Raw genomic sequence first — 21,635 nt, 5'->3', positions numbered from 1 at the left:
GGCTTTAGAGAAATGCCTCCTCTCACGGACATCTAATTAAAGTTAAGCTCAAAGCGAAACAGAACTAAAACAGGCATCTTATTAGGCAATGTTTAACTTTAATTTCCTCTGGAACAACCAATGTTTTTACAGTATTTACAAAAGGAACATTCACCTACAAAACTCTGCATATGTGTTTTACTTACTTATTTTTCACAATGTGTGGTACATTTTTTTGGTACAGCATCATGGTGACATAACTGGATCTAAGAAGAACACCACAGCACTGAATAAGTTCATGTCCTTAATTGGTATTTGTTAGTGTTTGTTTAGTTTTTAGTTTTTGTTTTTATAAAGTTCTTTGAGTTCACATTCAAGGTGTTTTTATAATTTACCTTAGATTATAGGAAAAGACCAAATACAATAATTATTACATTTTATATAATATAACAGATGAAACAGTTACATACTGACTTTATACATTTAAATGAAACATTTAATCATGGCTACCATATATATAATATATATATAATATGAACTGTAAGAGAGGGACAATGACAAAGGCTGAATTATGAACCTGTGGCCCCAGACCCACTCCAGGTTTACTCCATATAATTTTGGTCTACATAAAACATTTTTCATCATCAATACATCTGGTAAATATTGTGTATATATATATATATATATATATATATATATATATATATATATATATATATATATATATATATATATATATATACAATATTTACCTTAAAGGTCCCATATTGTATAAAGGTAGATGTCCATGTGTTTGTGATTATAAAGCAGGTCTAGGTTCTATATTAATACTGTGAAAGTATCAAAGCCTCAGTCCACAGAGAAATGCACACAGCCTGTATTCTGTAACTTTGTGATGTCACAACAAAGCAGTCACCACCCTAAGCCATGCCCCAAGTGAGTGTTTACCTGAAATCTGCTGTATTTTTATTGGATCTCTCAGAAAACAGTCAGCCAATCAGAAAAGAGGATCAGAGCCTCTCTTCTGATTGGCTGACTGACCTGTTGTTACTAGAGCTCCAGAGAGAAGCCTGAGAGAGGAGATGTAAAACTACATTAAGATGGTTTTTTGGTTCTTAAAACCACAAATATATCTTCTGATGGAGGTCAACACTTCAAATAAAACACTGGAAAAGTGTAAAATATGGACCATTGTTAAGAGTGTGAAATCTCAGAAAACAGTGAAAATGACGTGCCAATTCATTTTTTGTCATTTGACTAATCAATTAATCAACTAATCATTTCTACTCAAGAGCACTAGTTGGTTTTTCCAGCTGGTTTGGCCTGGGGAAATGAAACTGCCACTGGGGGGGTCTAAACAACAAACGATTGCCAGGAGGCCCCTGGGAGTATGACATATTACAATCAACAGGACAGCAATCAACTATAAACAAACACTATGGCTTCCAAAGTATAGCATTATTACGAAGCAATAAAAATATCTATATATATAATGTTCATTAAAGTGTCAGTAAAATTCATCAAAACTGTTATATAAAACCTGCTGAGCAGCAGGCTGCACAACACTGAGCTGAAGAGACATTTTCCACATGTTACTATGCAGAGAGGCTGTTTAACAGTTGTTTAACCAATGACAGGCCAAAACTGCAACACGATGCTTAACGTAAGGCTTTAATGTGGCATGGTGACATGTTCACTCAGCATGCTGCAGTGTCTGTCCACGTTTAGTAACCGACTGTGAGCACAGTGATGAGCGAGACTGTGGTGTTGTCTAAATGATCCACAAATTCTGCATGTTGGTTTAAGAAAGGTTGGATCATTTCACTGTCATTGACTCATCGCTGGCTAATCAGCAGGCCTCCATGTTGTGACTTTGTTTCGAGATGAACAGATGAACTGCCTGATGAGCTCGTTACAGGTTTTATGTGCAGCGATAAACCAGGCAGCTGCTTGGAAATTAGCTGTATCTGCTCTTGGCATCAGCGGTAACTTTATTACTGTGTCTGTATCTAAACTGACTCTCCTGTAAGAACCTGTAAGAACATTTTGTGAGCTAAGAAAAACAGCCTGTTTTCAGCTATGTGGTAAAGCTTTTTTCAGCTAATCCAATGTGCTTTTAGATAGTTTATTAAGCTTCTCATCCCATAAAGGAGCAACTCAATTTATCAGAGAAATTCTAATTCAGTATCACAAAATATGGAGATACACAGTTTTCACTGGACAGGAAGGAAGGGTGAGTAACTACTGCAGTAACACTAGTAGAGCTGTCAGATAAATGTAGAGTAAAATATAATTATATTTGCATCTGAGCTGTGGTACGGAGTATGAAGTAGTTGTATGAAGTTGCAATAAAATGGAATTACTGAAGTAAAATACAAGTACTCGGAATTTGTACTTCAGTACAGTAAATAAGTAAATGTATGCTACACAAAATGTGTGTGTGTGTGTGTGTGTGTGTGTGTGTGTGTGTGTGTGTGTGTGTGTGTGTGTGTGTGTGTGTGTGAGAGAGAGAGATCATAATCATTATGTGGGACATCTGCTGTACCACAGACGTGGTTTTGAGGACACTGACAGGTGGTTATATGTCTGTCTGTCTGTCTATGGACAGATTAACCTGCGAGATACAGTCATGACATTTGTGTAGGTGTGTAGCTGAGTTTGAAAATGTGTGTGGTCCGACCCATGAGAACTGAGAGCTAATGTAATAATGTAGTAATGACCACTGAGCGCTCGTGGGTTGGAGGTCAACATGTTGATGGGCGTCATGGTCACTTTGTTTGTTTTTAATGTGCTTTTTGAACGTTGAAGAAGTAAGATTAACCAGAAGTTTACAACAAGGACAAAAAAATAAAAATACATTTCTTATGCTTTACTGACTCGTTCTCAGGGTCCTATCCCTCGGGTTGGGAACCACTGCCCTATTCACCAATGACCTTCTGTGTTTTGATGACGACAGCCTAATTACTCCTTTCTGTGTCAGATCACAGCAGAGAAACCAAAGCAAACAAAAAGCACAACACTTGCCAAATACGTGAACTAATATTTGCCTGTAATTGTGTGGTGGCACCATCCAAACCTTCCCTCCAACCATCCACGTTGCTCACAGTGTGAACACAGGCTCGGTGTTTGCACCACTGTGGTCAGTTCCCTTTAACATGGCTCCGTACACACAACAGAACCCAGTCCCTCCAGCTGGTGATCTGCTGACTTCACTGGAGCCATCACACCGACTTCCTCCTCTTGCCAAACACATTGTTGATGAGTTTGGCCATGGACTTGGAGCCGCTGTAGCGTCGTCGGTCGGCTCGGTACTTCAGGTGCTCCATCACCTGCCGGATGAGTTGCGTGAAGAGGTTGGCAATGTCCTGGTAGCTCTCTGCCGCTGAGACCTCCTGGAAGTGGCAGCGGTTCTCCTGCGCCAGGCAGCGGCCCTCGTCCTCACGCACCTGCCGGGCGTGGCACAGGTCCTGCTTGTTACCCACCAGACACACAGGAACCTCCGTGTCCCTGAAACAAGACAGGTCAGTGAGGAGGAAGAGGATGGGGATATTACTCTCTGCTGACGAGTGATTTTATCTTTAACCTCTTTAACCCTGTTGGGCCCATCGCTGCAACATTTTATCTGTAGAAGCACAAAGATCCAAAGGTTTAAGAGACGCAATGAAATTCTGAAAAACACAACGTAGGCCTATGATGACAAAGCAGCTTTAAATAAGTGTTGGAAAAAGCAGATACAGAATATTTCACTAGAAAAACTGAATGTTCATATAGTAAGAAAAACATCTTTTAACTAAAGGTAATTGAGAAATTTGAAGAAAAAAAACATTCAAGGAGTGGAAACACTTCAACTGTGCCATCTCTGATTTATAATAATAATAATAATAATAATAATAATAATAACTGACTTGACTTGTAATTTAACTGCTTTTCTGTAGTTTCTTTTTTTTTTCTTATTTTAATCGTATATGCTTCTGAGGATTTTTTGACCTTCTCTACCTAAGTAAACTTATTTCTGAATTATGGCTGAATTTCCCCTGTGGGAAACCAATAAAGTCTAATCTTGTCTTATTTTGTCTTAAATTACCTTATCTTATCTCACATAAATTTTATGTGCTCCTTTTACATATTCCTCTTAAATACTATTCATGCATTAACTGCATCTATGTACTGCTTCCAAAACAGGTCAAAACTACTTGAGCAAACCACCAAATAAAGTTCCTTCCTCGTGACAAACCTCCCCTCGTGCCTGTAAAGCAGATGTTTTGACAAAGTGCATTTGATTTACATGCACATAAACATAAGTGAGTCGAATATTTCCCCTCCTTATCTCCATCACGTACTGATCACTGATCTGCGTTCATACTCACATACTTGTCACTGACTAAATAAATCTCCTCCCTCAGCGTTATCAGGTTATGACAGGCAGGTTGATGGATGTGCTCGGCCCATTTTGCAGCCGACCACATTTTGATGCCTGTAGGTTCGCAGTGAATCACTCACTCGTCATCATGAATCATTTATCAGTGTGTCAGGGCCAGTCAGGACTCCCAGCATTCCTCAAACTCCAAAATGCATGAGGATCCTTGTTCAGCTCCAGAGAAAGTGGGGCAACCATACTCTGTTTGCTTCTGTTGTCCTGTAGTCTTTATAGCACGTCCAGGCAAGAAATGCTTTTTAGCATTTTGTTGTTTTTCAGGTTAAAATCTTGACATTTCAGTCTTTTGAACTTTATTATAAACTAGATAAACCCAAAATGGCACAAACACCAAACTAAAAACAAGAGTTTCTTCTGTTTTCCTCAGCGACATTTTCAATTACATTAGGTTTTTACTCAATAACCATGATTTTTTTTAAACTGATAAAGTCAGACAGAATTTTAGTCACTATTCCTAGTTGACTTTTAAATACATGTTTAATACTGTCTGTACTTTTTGACCCACATTTTAACATGGTAAGGCCCATCTGGCAGCTGCGTCACTGGCAAATCTGAGAAATTATTATGTATAAACTGTTTAGTATCGTGTAACTTGCAGTTGCACCCTTACTGGAAATTGCTCCGAGCCACAGTGTGTCAGCTTTCTAAGACCGAGCAGTGGTTTGCTGTATAAGGCTCTCCAGCTACTGCCCACTGTTTGAATCACCTCATAACAAAATACCCTCATTGTGCTGCTTCTGACCCTTTGCAGTTGTCCACACGTGCCTCCCGAATCTGCCGCAGGATGTTCTTGGCGTTGATGAAGGAAGTGCGGTCGCTGATGTTGTACACCACCACAAAGCCATCTGCCCAGTCCACCGGCTCCTCCAGTATACACCTGGCCTCCGAGCTCTGCCGAGGACAACACATGCTTTTATTCTGAAACCACACTGACCAGGTTAAATTCAGATTCCACATATATGAAGTTTCTAAGAAGCCTTCTAAGTCCCAAGCACAGTTTGCCGCTCTCTAAGCTCCACGTGCTCAATCTTATCTTCATCCAATCCCAACCTGACACACTCTCCTTTAGCCAATCACGTGAAAGCCGTCAAACTTTAAAAGTGTTTCTCTCTGTCGCTGCTGTCAAATGACATTCATCTGTCAGTTCAGCACCGTGAGGACTGTGTGACCCACATCCACCAACTCTGTTCCTCATCACAGCTCCAGGGAAAGTTTCCTACATATTGCACCCAACTCACAGGACCGCCTCCCATGGTCCACCTTGGACCTTGTTTCCCTTGAAAGTTTGTACAGACATTCATGATGATGGATTGTCACGAAATTGTTCCACAGATTCAGTCCCCCTCAGACATGGTTCAGATTAACATCTGTTCAAAATCAGTGTTCCAGGTATATTAAACTGACCAGACAGACACTTTAAAGAAATGACGGTTGAGCCACAATACTCCTGTATTTATGGTAAATTATCACGGTACTGTTTATGTAATAATACACAGAGTCTGAAGCTTTCATTTATGACGTATCAGACAGACTTAGACTTTACTGATCATCGTGGAGGACGTGGATAGTGCACAGGTTTAGTTATGCTGTTTTTTTCAGGAGTCCAATTTCCAAATAATAATAAGTGTATAATAATATAATATGACAAGGTACACTAATAAAGACCAGAAGAGATGTGATAAACTAACCCCATGATGATTAAAAGGGAAATCATGAACGTTCAGGTGGAGGTTGTGCAAACAGAGGTAGAAGTAAAACTAGGGTGAATGGTGCCAAAAAAAAAAAAAGAGTGGGGTTTAAACAGAGGAAATATTTCTCTGGACGGTTTTAGTGACCTTGAGGAGAAATAAACAGCGTATGAAGGACAAGAGGCCCGAGGACATGTCTGAGCGCTCAAACAGCGATGCCTCAGCACTGTAAAAACCCACTCATCCCTCTGTCTTTATTGACTCCATACTTTCTTTATGCAGTCCACATCAGGAGGTCAGGTTGTTTCTTATGAGAGGGCAACGTTACAGTGAGTTTAACCAACGAAGACAATGACCAGCTCTTGTTCGGCTGAGCCTACGGGTATTCCAATAAAATACTAACTCTGCAGTAAAAGGCCTCTCAGCTCTTTGGTCTTGGTGAGGGAGCAGTAAGCAGGTTATATTGGCTCTTTTCTTCAAAGAGACAGCCACTAGCCTACATCGCCTCGGGATACTCTCATAAACCCTTTGGATTCCCAACTTTAAGAGCTGTTTGGGTCGTACACGTGCCGTATCTGACCATGGTTCAGTCAAGGTCACGGACATGTACTGCAGCTTCCCCAGCAAACTGGAAACCAGCCAGTGTTTTGTTGTTGTTATTTCAGACTCTTGTAGCCCCAAGGCAAGGAATTACGTTTCCACTTCAGCTGAATGGATTCCAAAAATACTTTTTCTTTAAAAACTCTTTCAGCATCAGTCTCACAAGCAGGTTTTCTCCAAACACCAATGATTTATTGACATTTTCAGAAACAGTAATATTGCTGTAGGTAAAATAAATATTGTCCGAGGTCTGATGACTATAATAGGTCACACAAATGGCTGCAATATGAAATTTGACTTTCAGATGGACGACTTGAGGGTATTTTCTTGAAAAGACAAAATTCTCATCTGTGTCAGATTCTCATTTGTTTAACCCATTCCTTCTCATTTCCAGTCCACCTGGTCAAATGCAGGAGGAAACCAAGAAACTAAAAACAGGAAAGTCCGGAGTCCCTTGGCAGCTCTGCTTTTCTAATAATAAGCAGAAAAAATATAGACATAGTTAACTATCCAAAAGCATGGATGGATTAGCTATATTAGATGTGCTGTACCTCAGAGCAGGGATCAAAAACCTCCAGGTTCAGCTGCCTGCCATCGATTGACAGCCTTTTATGGTACAGGGAATCTGTGATGAGGATTTAAACAGGCAAAAATAAAAAACATAAAACTGGCAAATATTTTTTTATTCACTAAATATTTTAATTCTACATGTGTATGTATGACTTTTAAGATGTGCTGCCTGTACGTTTTTGTCATTGTGTCATTGAATTTTAATGAGATTTTAATACTTTTACATCAGTGAAGATGGATAAGAAAATATCTTTGTCTCTTAAAGAAATAGTTAGACCTCAAAAAAGCCTATACCTTTAAAGCAAGCAATAATATTTTGTCATCAATGGGATAAAATCAATCACCTTTCAGCATGTTGTAATTCATGTGGTCTGAGAGCAAACTGGACGTCTGCACCTTCTGTTTTCAGACAGACAGAGAATCTAGTCTGTGACAGGAGCCAGTCATAGGTCTTTTCAAAGAGAGAGAGTTCCTGTTGGCTGCTCTACAAACGCAGATGCTTGTGCACGTCCCTTCAGATGGACGTGTGTTAATATTAGAGATGGAGAGAAACTGCTGCACTTCTCCTGGACCGGTAACAGACTGCTGACTTTGTTTTCCTATAACATCTAAATGTGTTGTAATGGTTGGTTGTGTAAGCAGATTTAACAGTGACTGCCTCCACTGAATGATGCTTATAGCTTAGCCTTCTGCTAACTGTAGCCAGAGGGCTACTCGTGTAGTGTGCATGCATGAAGAGTGTGCATATGCCTGTGAGGAGAGAGCTGCAGGAGGGCGGCTGTTTTCAGATTGTGGCTTTTTTTTTTTTTTTTTTTCAAGATTTCTGCCAACCACAACTTTCAGTCCTTAAATCCTGAGGTAAAATTTATGCATATTGAAGTGACTCAACAGCAACGTCCTCTGTGTCTGTAGATAAACTCTGTCCTCCAGGACCAAATCAAGGCACCGTTTCATCAGATCTGGAAACACTTACTGGTGTTCGAGGCATATTCACCGATGAAGCGTCTGGTCAGGAACCGCACAAGGACAGCTGGAGGAAATCGACAAAATGAAAAACAACAGAATGAATCATGGCATCATTACACTTTCATCCCTCACAGGTGGCAGCAGTGGGGAGAAAATGACCCTCTTCCAGTCCCGCAGGCACAACACAGTGCCAACAGTCTCTGGGATAGGGGAGGTGAAACTGTAGCCCGACATGAAAGTGGCTGCATGGCTTTGCTGGAAGCTCTGTGTGCATATTTGGCGAGCTGAACGGTTACATTTCCCCCACTGCTTCGCCTCCAGACTGAGAGTAACACATATAACTGACTGTCTGGGCCAGTTTTGGTCCCACAGACAATCAGTTTCAAATAAAGGCTGAAATTTCATGCAGTGAACTCTGAGGAGCATGTGGCTGATGGTGGTCATGCGCCTCTGGAGGGGTTATACAGAGGTCATACTCAGGCTATGAGGAAACAAATACGGGCACGGCACAGCCGGTTACCCATGCATGCCTGCTGGAAAATGTAAAGGAAACTTTAAGACACAGAAGCATTTCTTTTGGGCCTTCTTTACACTAACTGATGTACTTAGAAAAACTAAACAAGAAAATTACAAGCACTCATTGAAAGCAACAAGTTGAACAGAAACCATTAAAGGTCCCATAGTTTACACCCATCCTGTGTTTTATCTGAAGTGTTGATCTCCATCAGAAGATATATTTGTGGTTTTAAGAACCAAAAACCATCTCAGTGTAGTTTTACATCTCCTCTCTCAGGCTTCTCTCTGGAGCTCTAGTAACAACAGGTCAGAAGAGAGCCTCTCTTCTGATTGGCTGACTGTTTTCTGAGTGATCCAATAAAAATATAGCAGATTTCAACACTCAGAGAAACCAAATCATACAAGGTTGGATGGTGGGTCGAGGTGGGCGGGGCTGAGAGCAGTGACTGCTTTGTTGTGACATCACAAAGTTACAGAAGTCCTGACGGCTGGTTTTAAGGCTCAGTTTCTGAATACAGGCTGTGTGCATTTCTCTGTGGACTGAGGCTTTGATCCTTTCACAGTATTAAAACAGAACCTAGACCTGCTTTATAATCACAAACACATGGACATCTACCTTTATACAATATGGGACCTTTAAACAGAAACTTGCACATACAGCCTCCAGAGGCTAAAGCATCTCCACAGTGACAGCTCTGCTTCACTGCCAGGATGAGAGAATGGAGACGTCCCATTGTTTTATGAAGCTCTTACACAGCGCAGAGCCAGTCAGTCTTAACCACCACAGAGACTGATAAATGCAACAAGACCCCAAGCAGCAACAAGGGTCCTTTAATTCCCTCTGTGCCTGGGCACCATTTTTCACTACAGTGAAACAGGAACATGGTTGACCTCATAGATTTAAGTCACATAAACTAGTGAAAGTCTTGGAAAATAAGCTGGTGGAAGTTTGGGAAGTTGATCAGACCAAAAACACAGATCTGCTTTACTTATTACTCATGTAAACAAAGAAAAGTGGCACCGACTGCCGGCACATTGAGGAAAGCCAAAGTAAAAGATTTGATCTAGTTAATTACAACATAAACAAAACCACTGGAGGGGCATTTTAGTTCCTCTACAGTGGAGCACAGACTGGTTGAGTTAACCTCTGTACACGTCGCATTTTCCCTTCTCCAACCACAAAATCAGCTCTGTGACAGATGAGTTTTAATTTAACAAAAGCAGGGGTTTGTCTGGAGGCAGAAATAATCTCATCATTTCAGTTAAACCTCAATCAATGGGGCCAATAAACTGTAGTTTTCTTCAGGGTATGTAACACAAAACCAGAGTCTTCAACTTAGTAAGACCTCGAGATGAGGTTATCTCTTGAAAAACTGATAATAGGACAACCTTTTTCACTCGTGGACTTTTTTTTGTCAAACTGTTCAAGAATAAACTTTCATGTTTAGGTGCCAGTTAGCTACCAGGCACGTCTAACTAGATGACTTGTTGGCATCAGAAATATTTTTGCCATTTGGTCCCAAAAACACTGCCTCATGTTGAAGCTCTGGTTAAAAGTTCAGGCTCTAAGTTAAAAACATTGACATGTTTTAATCTAAAGATCTATCCATAAATCTCAGCTTTCCTTTGGGAGACTGGTGGGAGAAGAAATAGGTATTTATGTCAACACGTGGTGTTTTTCAGCCCAATGTCTGAGCACTATCAATGGGATTCTGACTGGAAAGTAACCAGCGAAAATCTCTGGAGCTTCTGGGAAACTCTGTATGGTTTCAACACCTCCTGCTGATGTAAGTACCTTACAACAAGGCATTTATTGGTTCCTTAACAAGAAAATGCACTTTATTAGAGCTGAAACAATTGGTCAATTTATTGGTTAGAACTATCTTGGCAGTCAATTAATCATTTCAGTCACTGATGAAGTGAAAATGTTGAAAAATGCTAAAATTTCTCAGGCTCCAGCTTCTCAAATGAGAGAATTGCCTTCTGCCTTCTCTTTGTCATATTTCACAGTAAATGACTAAAAGTCCTAAAAAGAAAATTTCTGTTTAGGACTTTTAGTCAGACAAAACAAGACATTCGAAGATGTCCTCTCTGGCTATTTTCTGATATTTCATAAACCACACAATTAATTGTTAAATCAAAATGATAATCGGCAGATTAATTGATAATGAATAAAGTAAAGTTGTACAAAATAAATTAAGCATAATCTAGCAGAAGAACCACACTGTGATGTCCCAACTGAGCATTAAAGAGTCCAGCTCTTTTCTGTCTAAAGCGTTCACATTGAACTTGAGTTATTTTCTCCTCTACAGTATTTACATCTGTAGTTCAACATAAACCTACTGCTTGTTGAGAAGCCTCTGATAAAACTGAATCCTCCAGAAATATGTAGGACAGGATTTTAGAAACACAAACCTGTGTCACAGATGGTTTTTATAAATAATCATATCTTATATTTTTCTGATCCTCAGAAGAGCTGGTTATCAAATCCCAACAAAGGTGTAAGTATAGAGGTATAGACTGGCCCATTGGTTTAAATTTAAGTAATTTCAGTGTGTGGTAGAGTCAGCTGATGAGCTGATCGGCAGAATAATGCTAAACATTGTCTCATTTCAGCTTCAGTAATGTGAGGTGTTGCTGCTTTTCTCTCTTTCATGTCGTTGTAAAGTGAATGTTTTTGGGTTCTGGACTGGTTCAACAAAACAAGTCAACTGAGCAGGACACTCACCAACTTTATATTATCAGTACTTTTTGACATCATGACCAAAGGATGAATCATGATGAACAATCTCCAGATTAGTTCAATGATGAAAATAATTATTGGCTAACCTTAATTACTGATTTTACATGAACCCACCTCACAGTACTGAGAGCAGAGTATGTTACATGAAACATCTGAACAAACTGAGACAGTAGAATCAGCTCTTTAGTTTAGATTAACTCATTTGATCATGTGGATGGAAAACAAGCAGATTAACACCATCCAGCTTCTGTCCTCTAACCTGGTGAAGTCCAAAGACATTATTGGAAACTTATTTTACGCCAGGTTTGATAAATTTTCCTAATTTACTAGATGTTTACTCCACATTTTACTGCACTACACTTTTTTTTATCCAAACAAATGTAGAGAAGTATGAAAATGTTGTACAGTTTTTTAATGTACTGTATAAAGAAAGACATCAAAGGATACATTAAAAAATAGATGTAACATTTGAAAAACAGTGTAATGCCAGTTAGTGAATCCTGTCCTGAAGAGAAAGCCACCCAGAGCTCTGCTGAGCAGCATCATAAACAGTAGTGATGTTGACAGGTATGTTTGCTCTAGCTGTTTGAAATAAAAACCTCTTCCAGCCCCTCACCTGATTTCCCAGCCCCCTGGCTCCCCAGCAGGGCCAGCTTGATGTCGTTCATTCCTGTGCTCTGTCAGGTCCTCAGCTGGCTCCCTGTGTTGTGTGGTATCTGGGTTAGCGTCGGCACACTAAATGCCCCTTACAGTCCAGGCTGGATGGGAGTACAGGGCTGCCCCCCTCTCTTCCTCTTCAAAGGGCTGTTTCACTTTTAAAGCCAGAGAGAGAGAGAGAGAGAGAGAGAGAGAGAGAGAGAGAGAGAGAGAGAGAGAGGAGGGGCAGAAACAAACGCCCCCCTCTTCTCTCTCAGTCTGTCTGTGTGCCAAGCGCTCTTTTCTCTCTCACACCTCTCTTGTCTCTGTTGTCTCTCTCTCGCCTGCACCGAACATAGCTCACTCTCCCCACTTTTTCCCCTCAATCCATCTGTTTTCCTTCTTTCTTTCCTCTCTTGTGCCTAGATCTTTTTTTTCTGTCTCTTCCCACTCCTACACAGAGGTTACTCAAAGGTCATGCCTGACTAAACCCATTGTGCTGCTCAAGCTTTAACACTGTAATCATAGTCCGGCTGCCATCTATGGACATTAGGGTTGTTTTCATAGAGAAATATTATGGAAGCCCGTTCCTGCCAAGAAAAGAAAAGGAAAAAAACAGATGAAGTGTTTGAAATGGCAAATGTGACTAATGGTCAGTCAAAGTCATTATATATTAAGTAAAATTAATGCATAATTTTTTAACTTTATAAGTTTTCCTGAAAAACTTCTTCCCATACAGACCCATGCAATACAGACCCATTCTATTGTACAATATACCTTTAACTATGCACTATAAACTTTTAAATGCACTGTGCTGCTGCCTTTATTTATCACTGCACTTTGTTTGCCCTTATTACTTATTGTCTGTTGCTGTTTTACACTGTTTATAAGCCTTTTGTTGTTGTTTTATACACTGTGTTGTCTAGTTTTTCTGTCTGTTGGTGTGTATTTTTCATCCTGATTCCTGCTGCTTTTTTGATGAGATGCCAAACAGAATTTCATTGTAGAGACTACAATGACAGTAAACTTCTTTATCCTTGTCCTTATAATTTTCCTAAAATTAGCTGGTATTTTTGCTGCAAAACTGCAACACTTATTAAGTACCTGCAAGTTAGGCTCAAGTTAAAAAAAAAAAAACAAAAAACAGGAAATTATGTGGTCAGTAAGTGAAAACAGTTCATAAACATTTGTCAATATCCATCAAAGTTTCCCACAGAGACTAATAAAAACTTTTAATTCTTCATGACTTTGAACTTTCATATATTATAGATGCACCTGGGAATCAGTTAATATTAGCATGAATACACATTATGCTGCACATTGGTTAGTTTTTTATAAAACTGATACAATGATCAAACAATAAAATACACTACATGCTATAAAATTTCACAAACTCATTTATAAACATTCTCACAGACCAGGCCTGTAAAATTAACTGTGGCACATTTTCTGTCTAATTAAACATTAAGTTTTAATCAAGTGTGGACACAACCACTTTCTCCACTTCCCTTTATATTTAGTACCAAATTAGGCCTCCATTGGAAGCATTCTGGTCATTTGCAGCTACACACCAGAGAACATTTAGGAAATTATGAGAAATGTTTTCAGGAAATTAGCCACAAAATATGTGACACGATGGAAATCAACATAATGAGGAAATGTTTTTAAGAACATATCAGGGAAGTTGGCAAATGCTCATAGTGAATGTGTGGAGTTTGATGATGACTATATCCTGTAATCTGTTAAATACTGAAAAAGTCAACAGTGAGCACATATTTAACTCATTAACATTAACGTATTTACTTCATTAACATTCAACTGAAACCTGTTGCCTGAACCTAGAGACATGCAGGACTCAGGTTCCCATAATTACAACTGAATGTGAGTATGATTCATTTCTATCATTCTTTTCAGCTGTGTTTTTTCTTAGTCTGGCAGAAATCGGCTTCCATACAATGTGGCTTTTATTATCCAGTTAAAATCAAGAAAAACTGCATCTTTACTTGCTCGGGTGGCGGAGTGATCGTTGACCTCTCTGTGATAAGATCTGGTCACTTCCTGTTGAGCTCAGTGGCGATCGTATTCTTGTTTCAAGTCATTTTATTGAAATGGGTCGATGTGTTTTCATGAAGCGAGGGCAGTGATATGATGGGGAATGATTTTGGTTTTGTACTTTATTAACCGTGCAGTCACAGCTCACCAGGCTGAAGCAATATAGAAAAGTGAAGGCTTTGAGTAAAGCAGTGTAAAAGCGAAACCATGAGGAGGCCAGCAATAAAAACACTGATTAGAGCATCAGTCATACTCCTGACATCAAACTGAGTCGATTCGGACCAGCCATCCATCTCCTTCAGCTTCAGCCGCCACACAAAATGTGGCACATACAGCCAATAAATCATTCTGTTGTAGCTCCAATTTCACAGACACTAACGTCAGCCAATAAAATAAAAATATTCTTTAGACTTACACCACATTTTTGTGTCCCCTCCCTCCCCAAACTGGCTTCATTTGACCTTGTATTTGCTTGCGTGCAAAGTCAGTGACGCTCTTAAACTTTATCCTAACCTTAGAAAAGCCTGTCATGAATTGGCTGCGCTTGTCTTGGTGTTAATTACAAAACTGTTTTAAGTCTTAATTTTGAGTGGGTTGTTTTAGAATATTTACATAGTTTCTTTGTAATTATAACGGTTGGATCGAAAACCTCAAAATTCAAAACTACCATGGCCTGATCTTTTTAAACATTACAAATGTAAACAAGGCTTTTACAGTTTGGAAATACATTTAAAACACATGTTAGTCAATGCATCAATAGACATGTCAATCAATTTTAGAGTGAGAAATGTTTCCAAATTTCCTTTTTTGGAGTTGGGGTACTCTTCTCTTGTTGACTTTAGGATCATAGATTTGGATGTTTTAAACACTGAAACAAAAGCAGTGACAATGAAATGAAAACAGCCTGACCACATTATGTGCATCCAAATCCATTCATAATGCACGGCACGCAGACATGGACGGGCTTTCGAAATGTTTACCAAATATTACTTTTGCGATTCAGTTATGTTTAGATATCTTATATCCTGCAAATCAGCTTGCATGCACCAAAATAATTGGTCCCAGATAACTTTATGTTTTGGGAGTTCAGCTGAGGACTGAAATCACCAACACGTCACTGAAATTCACTGACTCGCTCATCAGAAGAGAGGGGAAGGTTGAAAAATAGGCAGATTAATATTGCATATTGAGAAAATATGCTTGTCCCAATCATGCTTAATCCCAAACCATTAAAGTAAGAATTTTAATCACCCTTGAATACTGAAACACTTGATGACTTCAATCAGTTGCAAGCAATGCAAAGATTTTCATAAAAGTGGATTTCATCGTCAAAACTTTTCGATCCCACTCTAAAAACCCGTGTTTCACTTCCAAGGTACAGTAAGGGCACACAGTGGAGGACCCAGCCATCCATAGCAGCTTTTAATCAGGCAGAGAGGGAGAGACCATGTCTCCTGAGCCGATCAACACGTGGCTGCAGAGAGGCTTTCACATGGGACGACGTCATGTGCCCACCAAACTAGACACATAAGAAACACATTACTCTCACCAGCTCCACACACACACACACACACACACACACACACACAGACAAACTTTCAACAAATCAACATCAAAGAGCACCACAGCACATCAGCAACATCATTACATAACGTCTGTGCACCAGGAATCTGTCTGGAAAGTTCGTGTTTATTCTGTGAAATGAGATTTTCTGCCATGTATGACATGGGAAAAGTTATGTTTGAGGGGAGATTTTTATATGGCTGTTCGCCAAAAAAATTAAAAATGCATGGTGACTGAATGTCCTTGGAATTTGGCAAGTAGCCTAATTGTTTCTCTAAAGCTCTTGGAAAAATTAATCATATCAAGCAAGAGTAACACGGTTTAGTTTAGTTCAGTTTAGTTTTGTTTAGTTTTGTTCATCATAGTTTAGTCTAGAGTCATTTACCATGTCTTTAACTTAGCTTAGGAACTAACATGATGAAAAATAAAATAATAATGCAAAAATGCAGATGAGTACAACAAACACAAATATTCTGTATATTGACGATTGGGTGAAGCGTTTAGTTATTTTAGTTTACCTTAGCCATCTTGGCTTATCTTAATTTGGTTTTTTTGAGAGTTTGTATTTCAGTTTAGCCTTACTTCAGTTTAATTTGACTTATCTTTGTGAGTTAGTAACATGATGAAAACATGCTTAATGTGTAAAATGTTTACTGACAATTGGTTGAAGCATGTTTGGCTTACTTTAGCTTATTTTAGCAATACTCACTAATTTAGTTGTTTACTTTGGATATATATATATATATATATATATGTATGTATGTATGTGTGATATTCACTGTCAGTAGATGCCACAGTAGACCACCAGCATCTCAGACCAAAACAGACCTTACTGAACGTTTTGGCGTCCACTTCTCCAGCCTCCCTTCACGTTCTCATGTGTTTAGGTGTTCCACTAAACACACATTGAGAAACACAACTGAATAAAGTTACGCTGTGTAAACAAGCCAAAGAAAAACAATCTGGCCACAACCATTACCCCCAGCTAGCATTGCAATGGTATGCTCCACAACAGTGCTGTTTTTAAGCCAGCTAGCAATAACGTCATTTGGTGAACAAACTCATAATATCAGTAAAAGCTAATGTTAGCTAAAGTTTTAATGCCTACTCTAGCCAGCCACTAATGTAAACAGACAGTATGCAGCATCGTGTACCCATCAAGAGCCCTTTAGCAGCTCGTAGGACTATCTATGCCTATCTGGGTAAAAGCAGACCAGAGTTGGCTCCATGGTCAGACTTGGAAAGAAATTCAGCCTTGAACTTACCCACTGGGACCGGCTGCATGAATGACAGGCGACACAGGAAGCAGTAAAAACTCTAAAAACTTGTTTGTTTTGATGGTCCATTCGAGCTGGTGGTCCCCATGACCAGCCCACCTGTGCTCTGGTCTCATCTTGTTCTTTGTCGGAGGCCTTTTAAGTGTTTTTTTCTTCACTGGACAAATTCTGGAAGTTCACTATCACTGGACGCTGCACTGGGTCATCTTATGTGTGGCCAGTCCCTGAGCCTTTATAAACGTGAGAGAGGGCAATGGTTTACCAGGAAGGGACTCACATGCAGAGTCACTAACATGCGTGTGTGTCTGGACCAGCAACCAAAACAAGAACAGAGAAGCTCAGACTATAACGAGGGATGTGACTTTGTTCTCTGTTCCGGACGCCATATGTCTTTACAGAGAAAATAGTTGTTTGCTACAATATTATTGATTAAAATCTCGTCTATATAACATGAGCTAAGCTGCTAACTTAGTAATGTAAACAACATAATAAAAATGCTGACTGTGTAATAAGTTGAAATACATTTAACAAAGTAAACTGAGTGAAGCATGTTTAGCTCACTATAGCTCAGCTTAATTAGCTTTGTTTACTGAAGCTTTGCTTTAGCTTAGTTGAGTTTAGTTTAACGTCTCTTATCTTAATGCAAATTATATAGTCATAAATGGAATAAAATAATCCAAAAATGCTTTTAAAAAAGAAAAAAAAATTAGCTCAGTATAAATTCATTTAGCTGTTTACCTTTTTTTAACTTAGTGACTTAGTGTAGTTTAATGTTAGGTTAGTGATTTAACTTAGCCTGTGTAATGAAAACAAAACAAACTATCAACCAAAAATACTAACTGTGCCAAAAAAACATATAAAGATGATGAGCAAAGTAGATTAATGTATACTCAAATACAATATGCTGTAAAATGGTAGGACAAAATACACAGACAACACAGTCTGATTTAACTTGGCCAGTTATAAAGAAGCAACATTTACAGATATTCAGCAAATAATTATCACCTTATTACCACTCATCCAACAAATCTCTACACTGTGTTTTACTGGCACAAAGCAGACCGAGGGTGCTGTCCTTTCTATTGCTAAATGTGTAAAAACTTCAGCAGCTGCAGATGATGGAAGAAGTGTATAATCACAATTAGGCCTATTTATCTTTTTCAGCAAAGCCAAACAGTAAAAAGCTTTGATCTTGTTACAGGAAATGATGAGATGTGAGGAAAATGTGGTCCTAATTTTGAGGTCCTTCCACAGAACAACACCATTGGCTGGAGATGGCAGCTATCAATCATTTTGACAGAGGTCTCACTTGGTTTTGTTCCATGACACTGGAGTTAATGTGACTTCAGCGTTTAAAACGGCATCTTTAAATATCCAGCCCGTGATCGTCCTCTGCTGCCCTGCACCTTTTGGTTCAGCGGTAGTCACTCATTCTCTTCAGAAATTCACACAAACATCTTGAACATGTTACTGTACCGAGCTGTAGTCCTGTGTGTAACAGGCACAGGCTGGATTGATGAAGTGCAGAGGCAACGGCTGTCCGACACGATGACTTCTCGGGACACCCTTCTTTCTCGTTCCTATGTTTGGCCCCCAAGGCCCCCTCTTCTTCTTCTTCTTCTTCTTCATGTTTCGTCTCCAAATTTGGGCATCAAAGGAGATGTTTCAACATGTTTCCATAGCTGAGTTGTTGAAATGATGAAGTGAAATGACTGATGACTGATGGTGTATCGGTGGTCTTTGAGCATATTCTATTTTGAGGTTTATGGCTTTAAAAGCATCCAAATCTCAGCCTTTGGCACAGGAATATTCGCGAGTTAAATATGAAAAATGATGTGCAGCATTATCTTCTTTTTATGTTATATCCCAGAGCTTTTACACAGAGATACAGTCAGAAATACAGTAAAATACATCTCTCCAGAGCCAACTTCTTTACCCCTACTGAGATCAGTTTTGATCATAAAACTTAAAGGTGGTACATCCATTTCCAGGAGTGTGTAATAAACTATCAGCTCTGCTCTCAACACTGTCCAAAGAAAACGGCATGCACTTATCCCCCTCGCAGACACGATAATTCAAGAAAATAACCTTTTAATGCAACAACTTATCAAGACTGCAAGTGAGGAAATGAGTCTGAATGACCCTAAATAACACTGGGAGCGGCGCAAATCTTAGCGGGCAGCTTTCTGGAGGAAGTTTACGTCTTAAACAGAGGCTCCAATGCGATGACGCTCCTGTGAGATGAATGAAAAATATCAGTTGTCTAACCGAGCTAATGCACGCTCTTTGGTTTGGTCTAAACATTAGATGTAGGCCTTATCTCAGAGAAGACCTTCTCCTCTGAAGCTGGACAAACGTTGGCGTGTTCCCTCCTTTTGTGTGCATTAGTGATTCACCTAACTTCAGACAGAGTGAGGGGAGCTGCATGGGGGCTTTTGATGTTCTTAAATGAAACATCTGCACATTACAACACAGGAAAAAAAAACAGAGACAGGAAAAAAAAGAAAGAGCAGACATGTGACGGAGGTTTACTGGACTGAATAAAGTGGGTTTAAGAGACACAAGCAGGGACTAAACCTCCCTTTGATAACATCTCACGGTCAATTTCCCCCCATGTTATCTGAACATTAGCCACAGGGCTGCTGCTGCTGGCCCTTAAGAGCTCCTTCTCATCTTTCTCTGTATGTCCTCATTCAGTACCTGAAAAAATTTAGATCCTAGTGGACGTACACACAGATCAAAGACAACATATTGTGTTTATGACCAGACCTGAGTGGGTTTTATCAGTGTGTGCAACAGATTTTGTCCGTCAGTCTTTTACAGAGTAACTCGTGCACTCGCGGTGCAGCTTTTTTTCATCGATTATATTACACAGAAGAGCATTGTGACAGAAGTGAATGAAAGTATGAGCCTTCCAGCATCAAATGACATGAACTATCCAAGGCAGTCACTTCTCGCTCTTTCCAGTTTGAAAAATTGAGCTGAGCTGAATCTTGGAGGAACAAAATGTCCTGAAACAAGAAAAAAAGAATATCATGCTGAAGAGCTGAAAACTGAAGAGCACAATCAGAGACTGTCAGCAGCAGCACACAGTGAGCAGACCACCGAGAACAGCAGCAGAGTCCAGGAGACACAAAGACGGGAACACAGATCCACACCGGGATTCATACAGACGGCAGAGGTTTTATTTCGAGGTAAATTCATACAAAACCTAAAGTCATGAATCTGACAGTCAGTTTACACATAAACTTCAGTGTGAGGATTGTGGATTTCAATGGCTGCCACTGTAAAGAAATCTTTGCTCAGTTTCTTTTAACACGAATCATTATATATTATAACAAGATGTCTTTGTTTTCTCTTTATTACTGCAAACCAACATTTCAGTGACACTTTCTGATAAATCTGCAGTTTCAAATGTTTTTTAAGTCAATAACAAAAGTTCATAAGCTTCTAATGAGCCATCAACAAAAGTCAGTCAGTCAGCTGTGATCATAAATGTTGATAAGTGATTAAAAAGGATTCTCATACTAATCCATCAGTTTTGCAGTTGTTAATATTAATTATATTTATAATAATATTATTATATAATATTAATTAATATTATTTTTTATAAACAGATTTTGGTTCAGATGTTCGCCAGCTCTTTCAGAAGGTCAGCCGTCCTTTGCAGGGGTAGTCCTGATGAATTACAGAGCATAAAGCCATGAACCAGTTATAAAACCCTTGTTGTTTTAACAACATATCACTTTATCTTGTGAAACTTCCAGTTAATTAACAAAATTAACTGATTTGATTAAAACAATCAATGTTGTAATTTAAAAACTTTAATACAATGTATGTGGAGTGTTTTCATTTTCATTTTCTTGCTCTGATTGTCCGGTGATTGACTCCAAGCAGAGTCATCTACAGTTTTTGTCTCTGATTTACTTATATTGAGATTTCTTACTAAAGTATCAACAAACCACTATAAAAATATTCTATTAAAAGAAGTAGAAAACTATAAGCAGCTAAATACACTAGAGTACAAACAGTAGTAAAAGTACTCATTAGGCGACAGAGTGCCCACTGAAGAAGTGTTGTATGTGAATGTTTTATCTTTACTGAGGCTTTACTGTGTGTGCAGTAGTTTAATGTTTTAACTGGCTGCTAGTTTCACCTGCTTGTTTTGTTGGCCCTGTTTGCAGGTGCATTATTTATGCTCTGCCTTTCATTTATGATTTGATTGACTGTATTAAATAGATTGGGTTATTTGTTTATGTAATAATGGTGGTGTTTAGTGTCACTGCTGTTGTTGTGGCAGTATGTCCATCAGCTGTCTGACTTGTGTCATTTTGTTCTTTGTAATTGTGCATCAGCGACCAAACTAATAAAGCTGATGCGCTAAATAAAGTCATATAGATTACAGCTTTGAGATGAAGGGCTGTCCTGACCAGTAGAGATGCTTCAAATGTAAACTAAATGGACATGAGGACAAACGTTCATGAGGAGTGTTTACAGGAGATAATTTCATTTTCTTGCTGTGACCGTCACAGTGATACAGCCTGTGTCCACGCTGAGACAGGACTCTGAATCCACACACTAACTAAAGACACTAACCCAGGCACAGAAAC

At 39.1% G+C, this 21,635-nt stretch overlaps 1 protein-coding gene across 1 annotated transcript; it reads right to left on the bottom strand.

The window, feature by feature from the left end:
* Positions 1-1,208: 1,208 nt before the first annotated feature.
* Positions 1,209-17,319, bottom strand: LOC139628941 (ras-related and estrogen-regulated growth inhibitor-like protein). Its single transcript, XM_071491167.1, has 7 exons — positions 17,014-17,319; positions 16,577-16,643; positions 12,114-12,723; positions 8,246-8,302; positions 7,254-7,327; positions 5,157-5,305; positions 1,209-3,486 (listed from the first exon to the last, which is right to left on the bottom strand). Exons 3-7 carry the CDS (start codon positions 12,163-12,165, stop codon positions 3,201-3,203), a joined length of 618 nt encoding a protein of 205 aa, XP_071347268.1. The 5' UTR covers positions 12,166-12,723; positions 16,577-16,643; positions 17,014-17,319; the 3' UTR covers positions 1,209-3,200.
* Between the last annotated feature and the right edge of the window lie 4,316 nt (positions 17,320-21,635).

Source organism: Trachinotus anak, unplaced genomic scaffold, assembly GCF_046630095.1.
Source record: "Trachinotus anak isolate AG129_WGS33_773 ecotype Australia unplaced genomic scaffold, CSIRO_AGI_Tana_v1 ptg000002l, whole genome shotgun sequence".
Classification (NCBI taxonomy): domain Eukaryota; kingdom Metazoa; phylum Chordata; class Actinopteri; order Carangiformes; family Carangidae; genus Trachinotus; species Trachinotus anak.
Note: the sequence above shows the minus strand (reverse complement) of the source record. Positions and strands in the feature narration are given on the sequence as shown.

Bases quoted from the DNA above. Each gene is read 5' to 3' on its own strand.
- LOC139628941 (XM_071491167.1), bottom strand. From the start codon at position 12,165: ATGAACGACATCAAGCTGGCCCTGCTGGGGAGCCAGGGGGCTGGGAAA. The intron at 8,303-12,113 runs GTGAGGGGCTGG...GATTTCCTCCAG, and splicing joins CCAGGGGGCTGGGAAATCAG to CTGTCCTTGTGCGGTTCCTG. The intron at 5,306-7,253 runs GTACAGCACATC...TGTCCTCGGCAG, and splicing joins TTTTTGATCCCTGCTCTGAG to AGCTCGGAGGCCAGGTGTAT.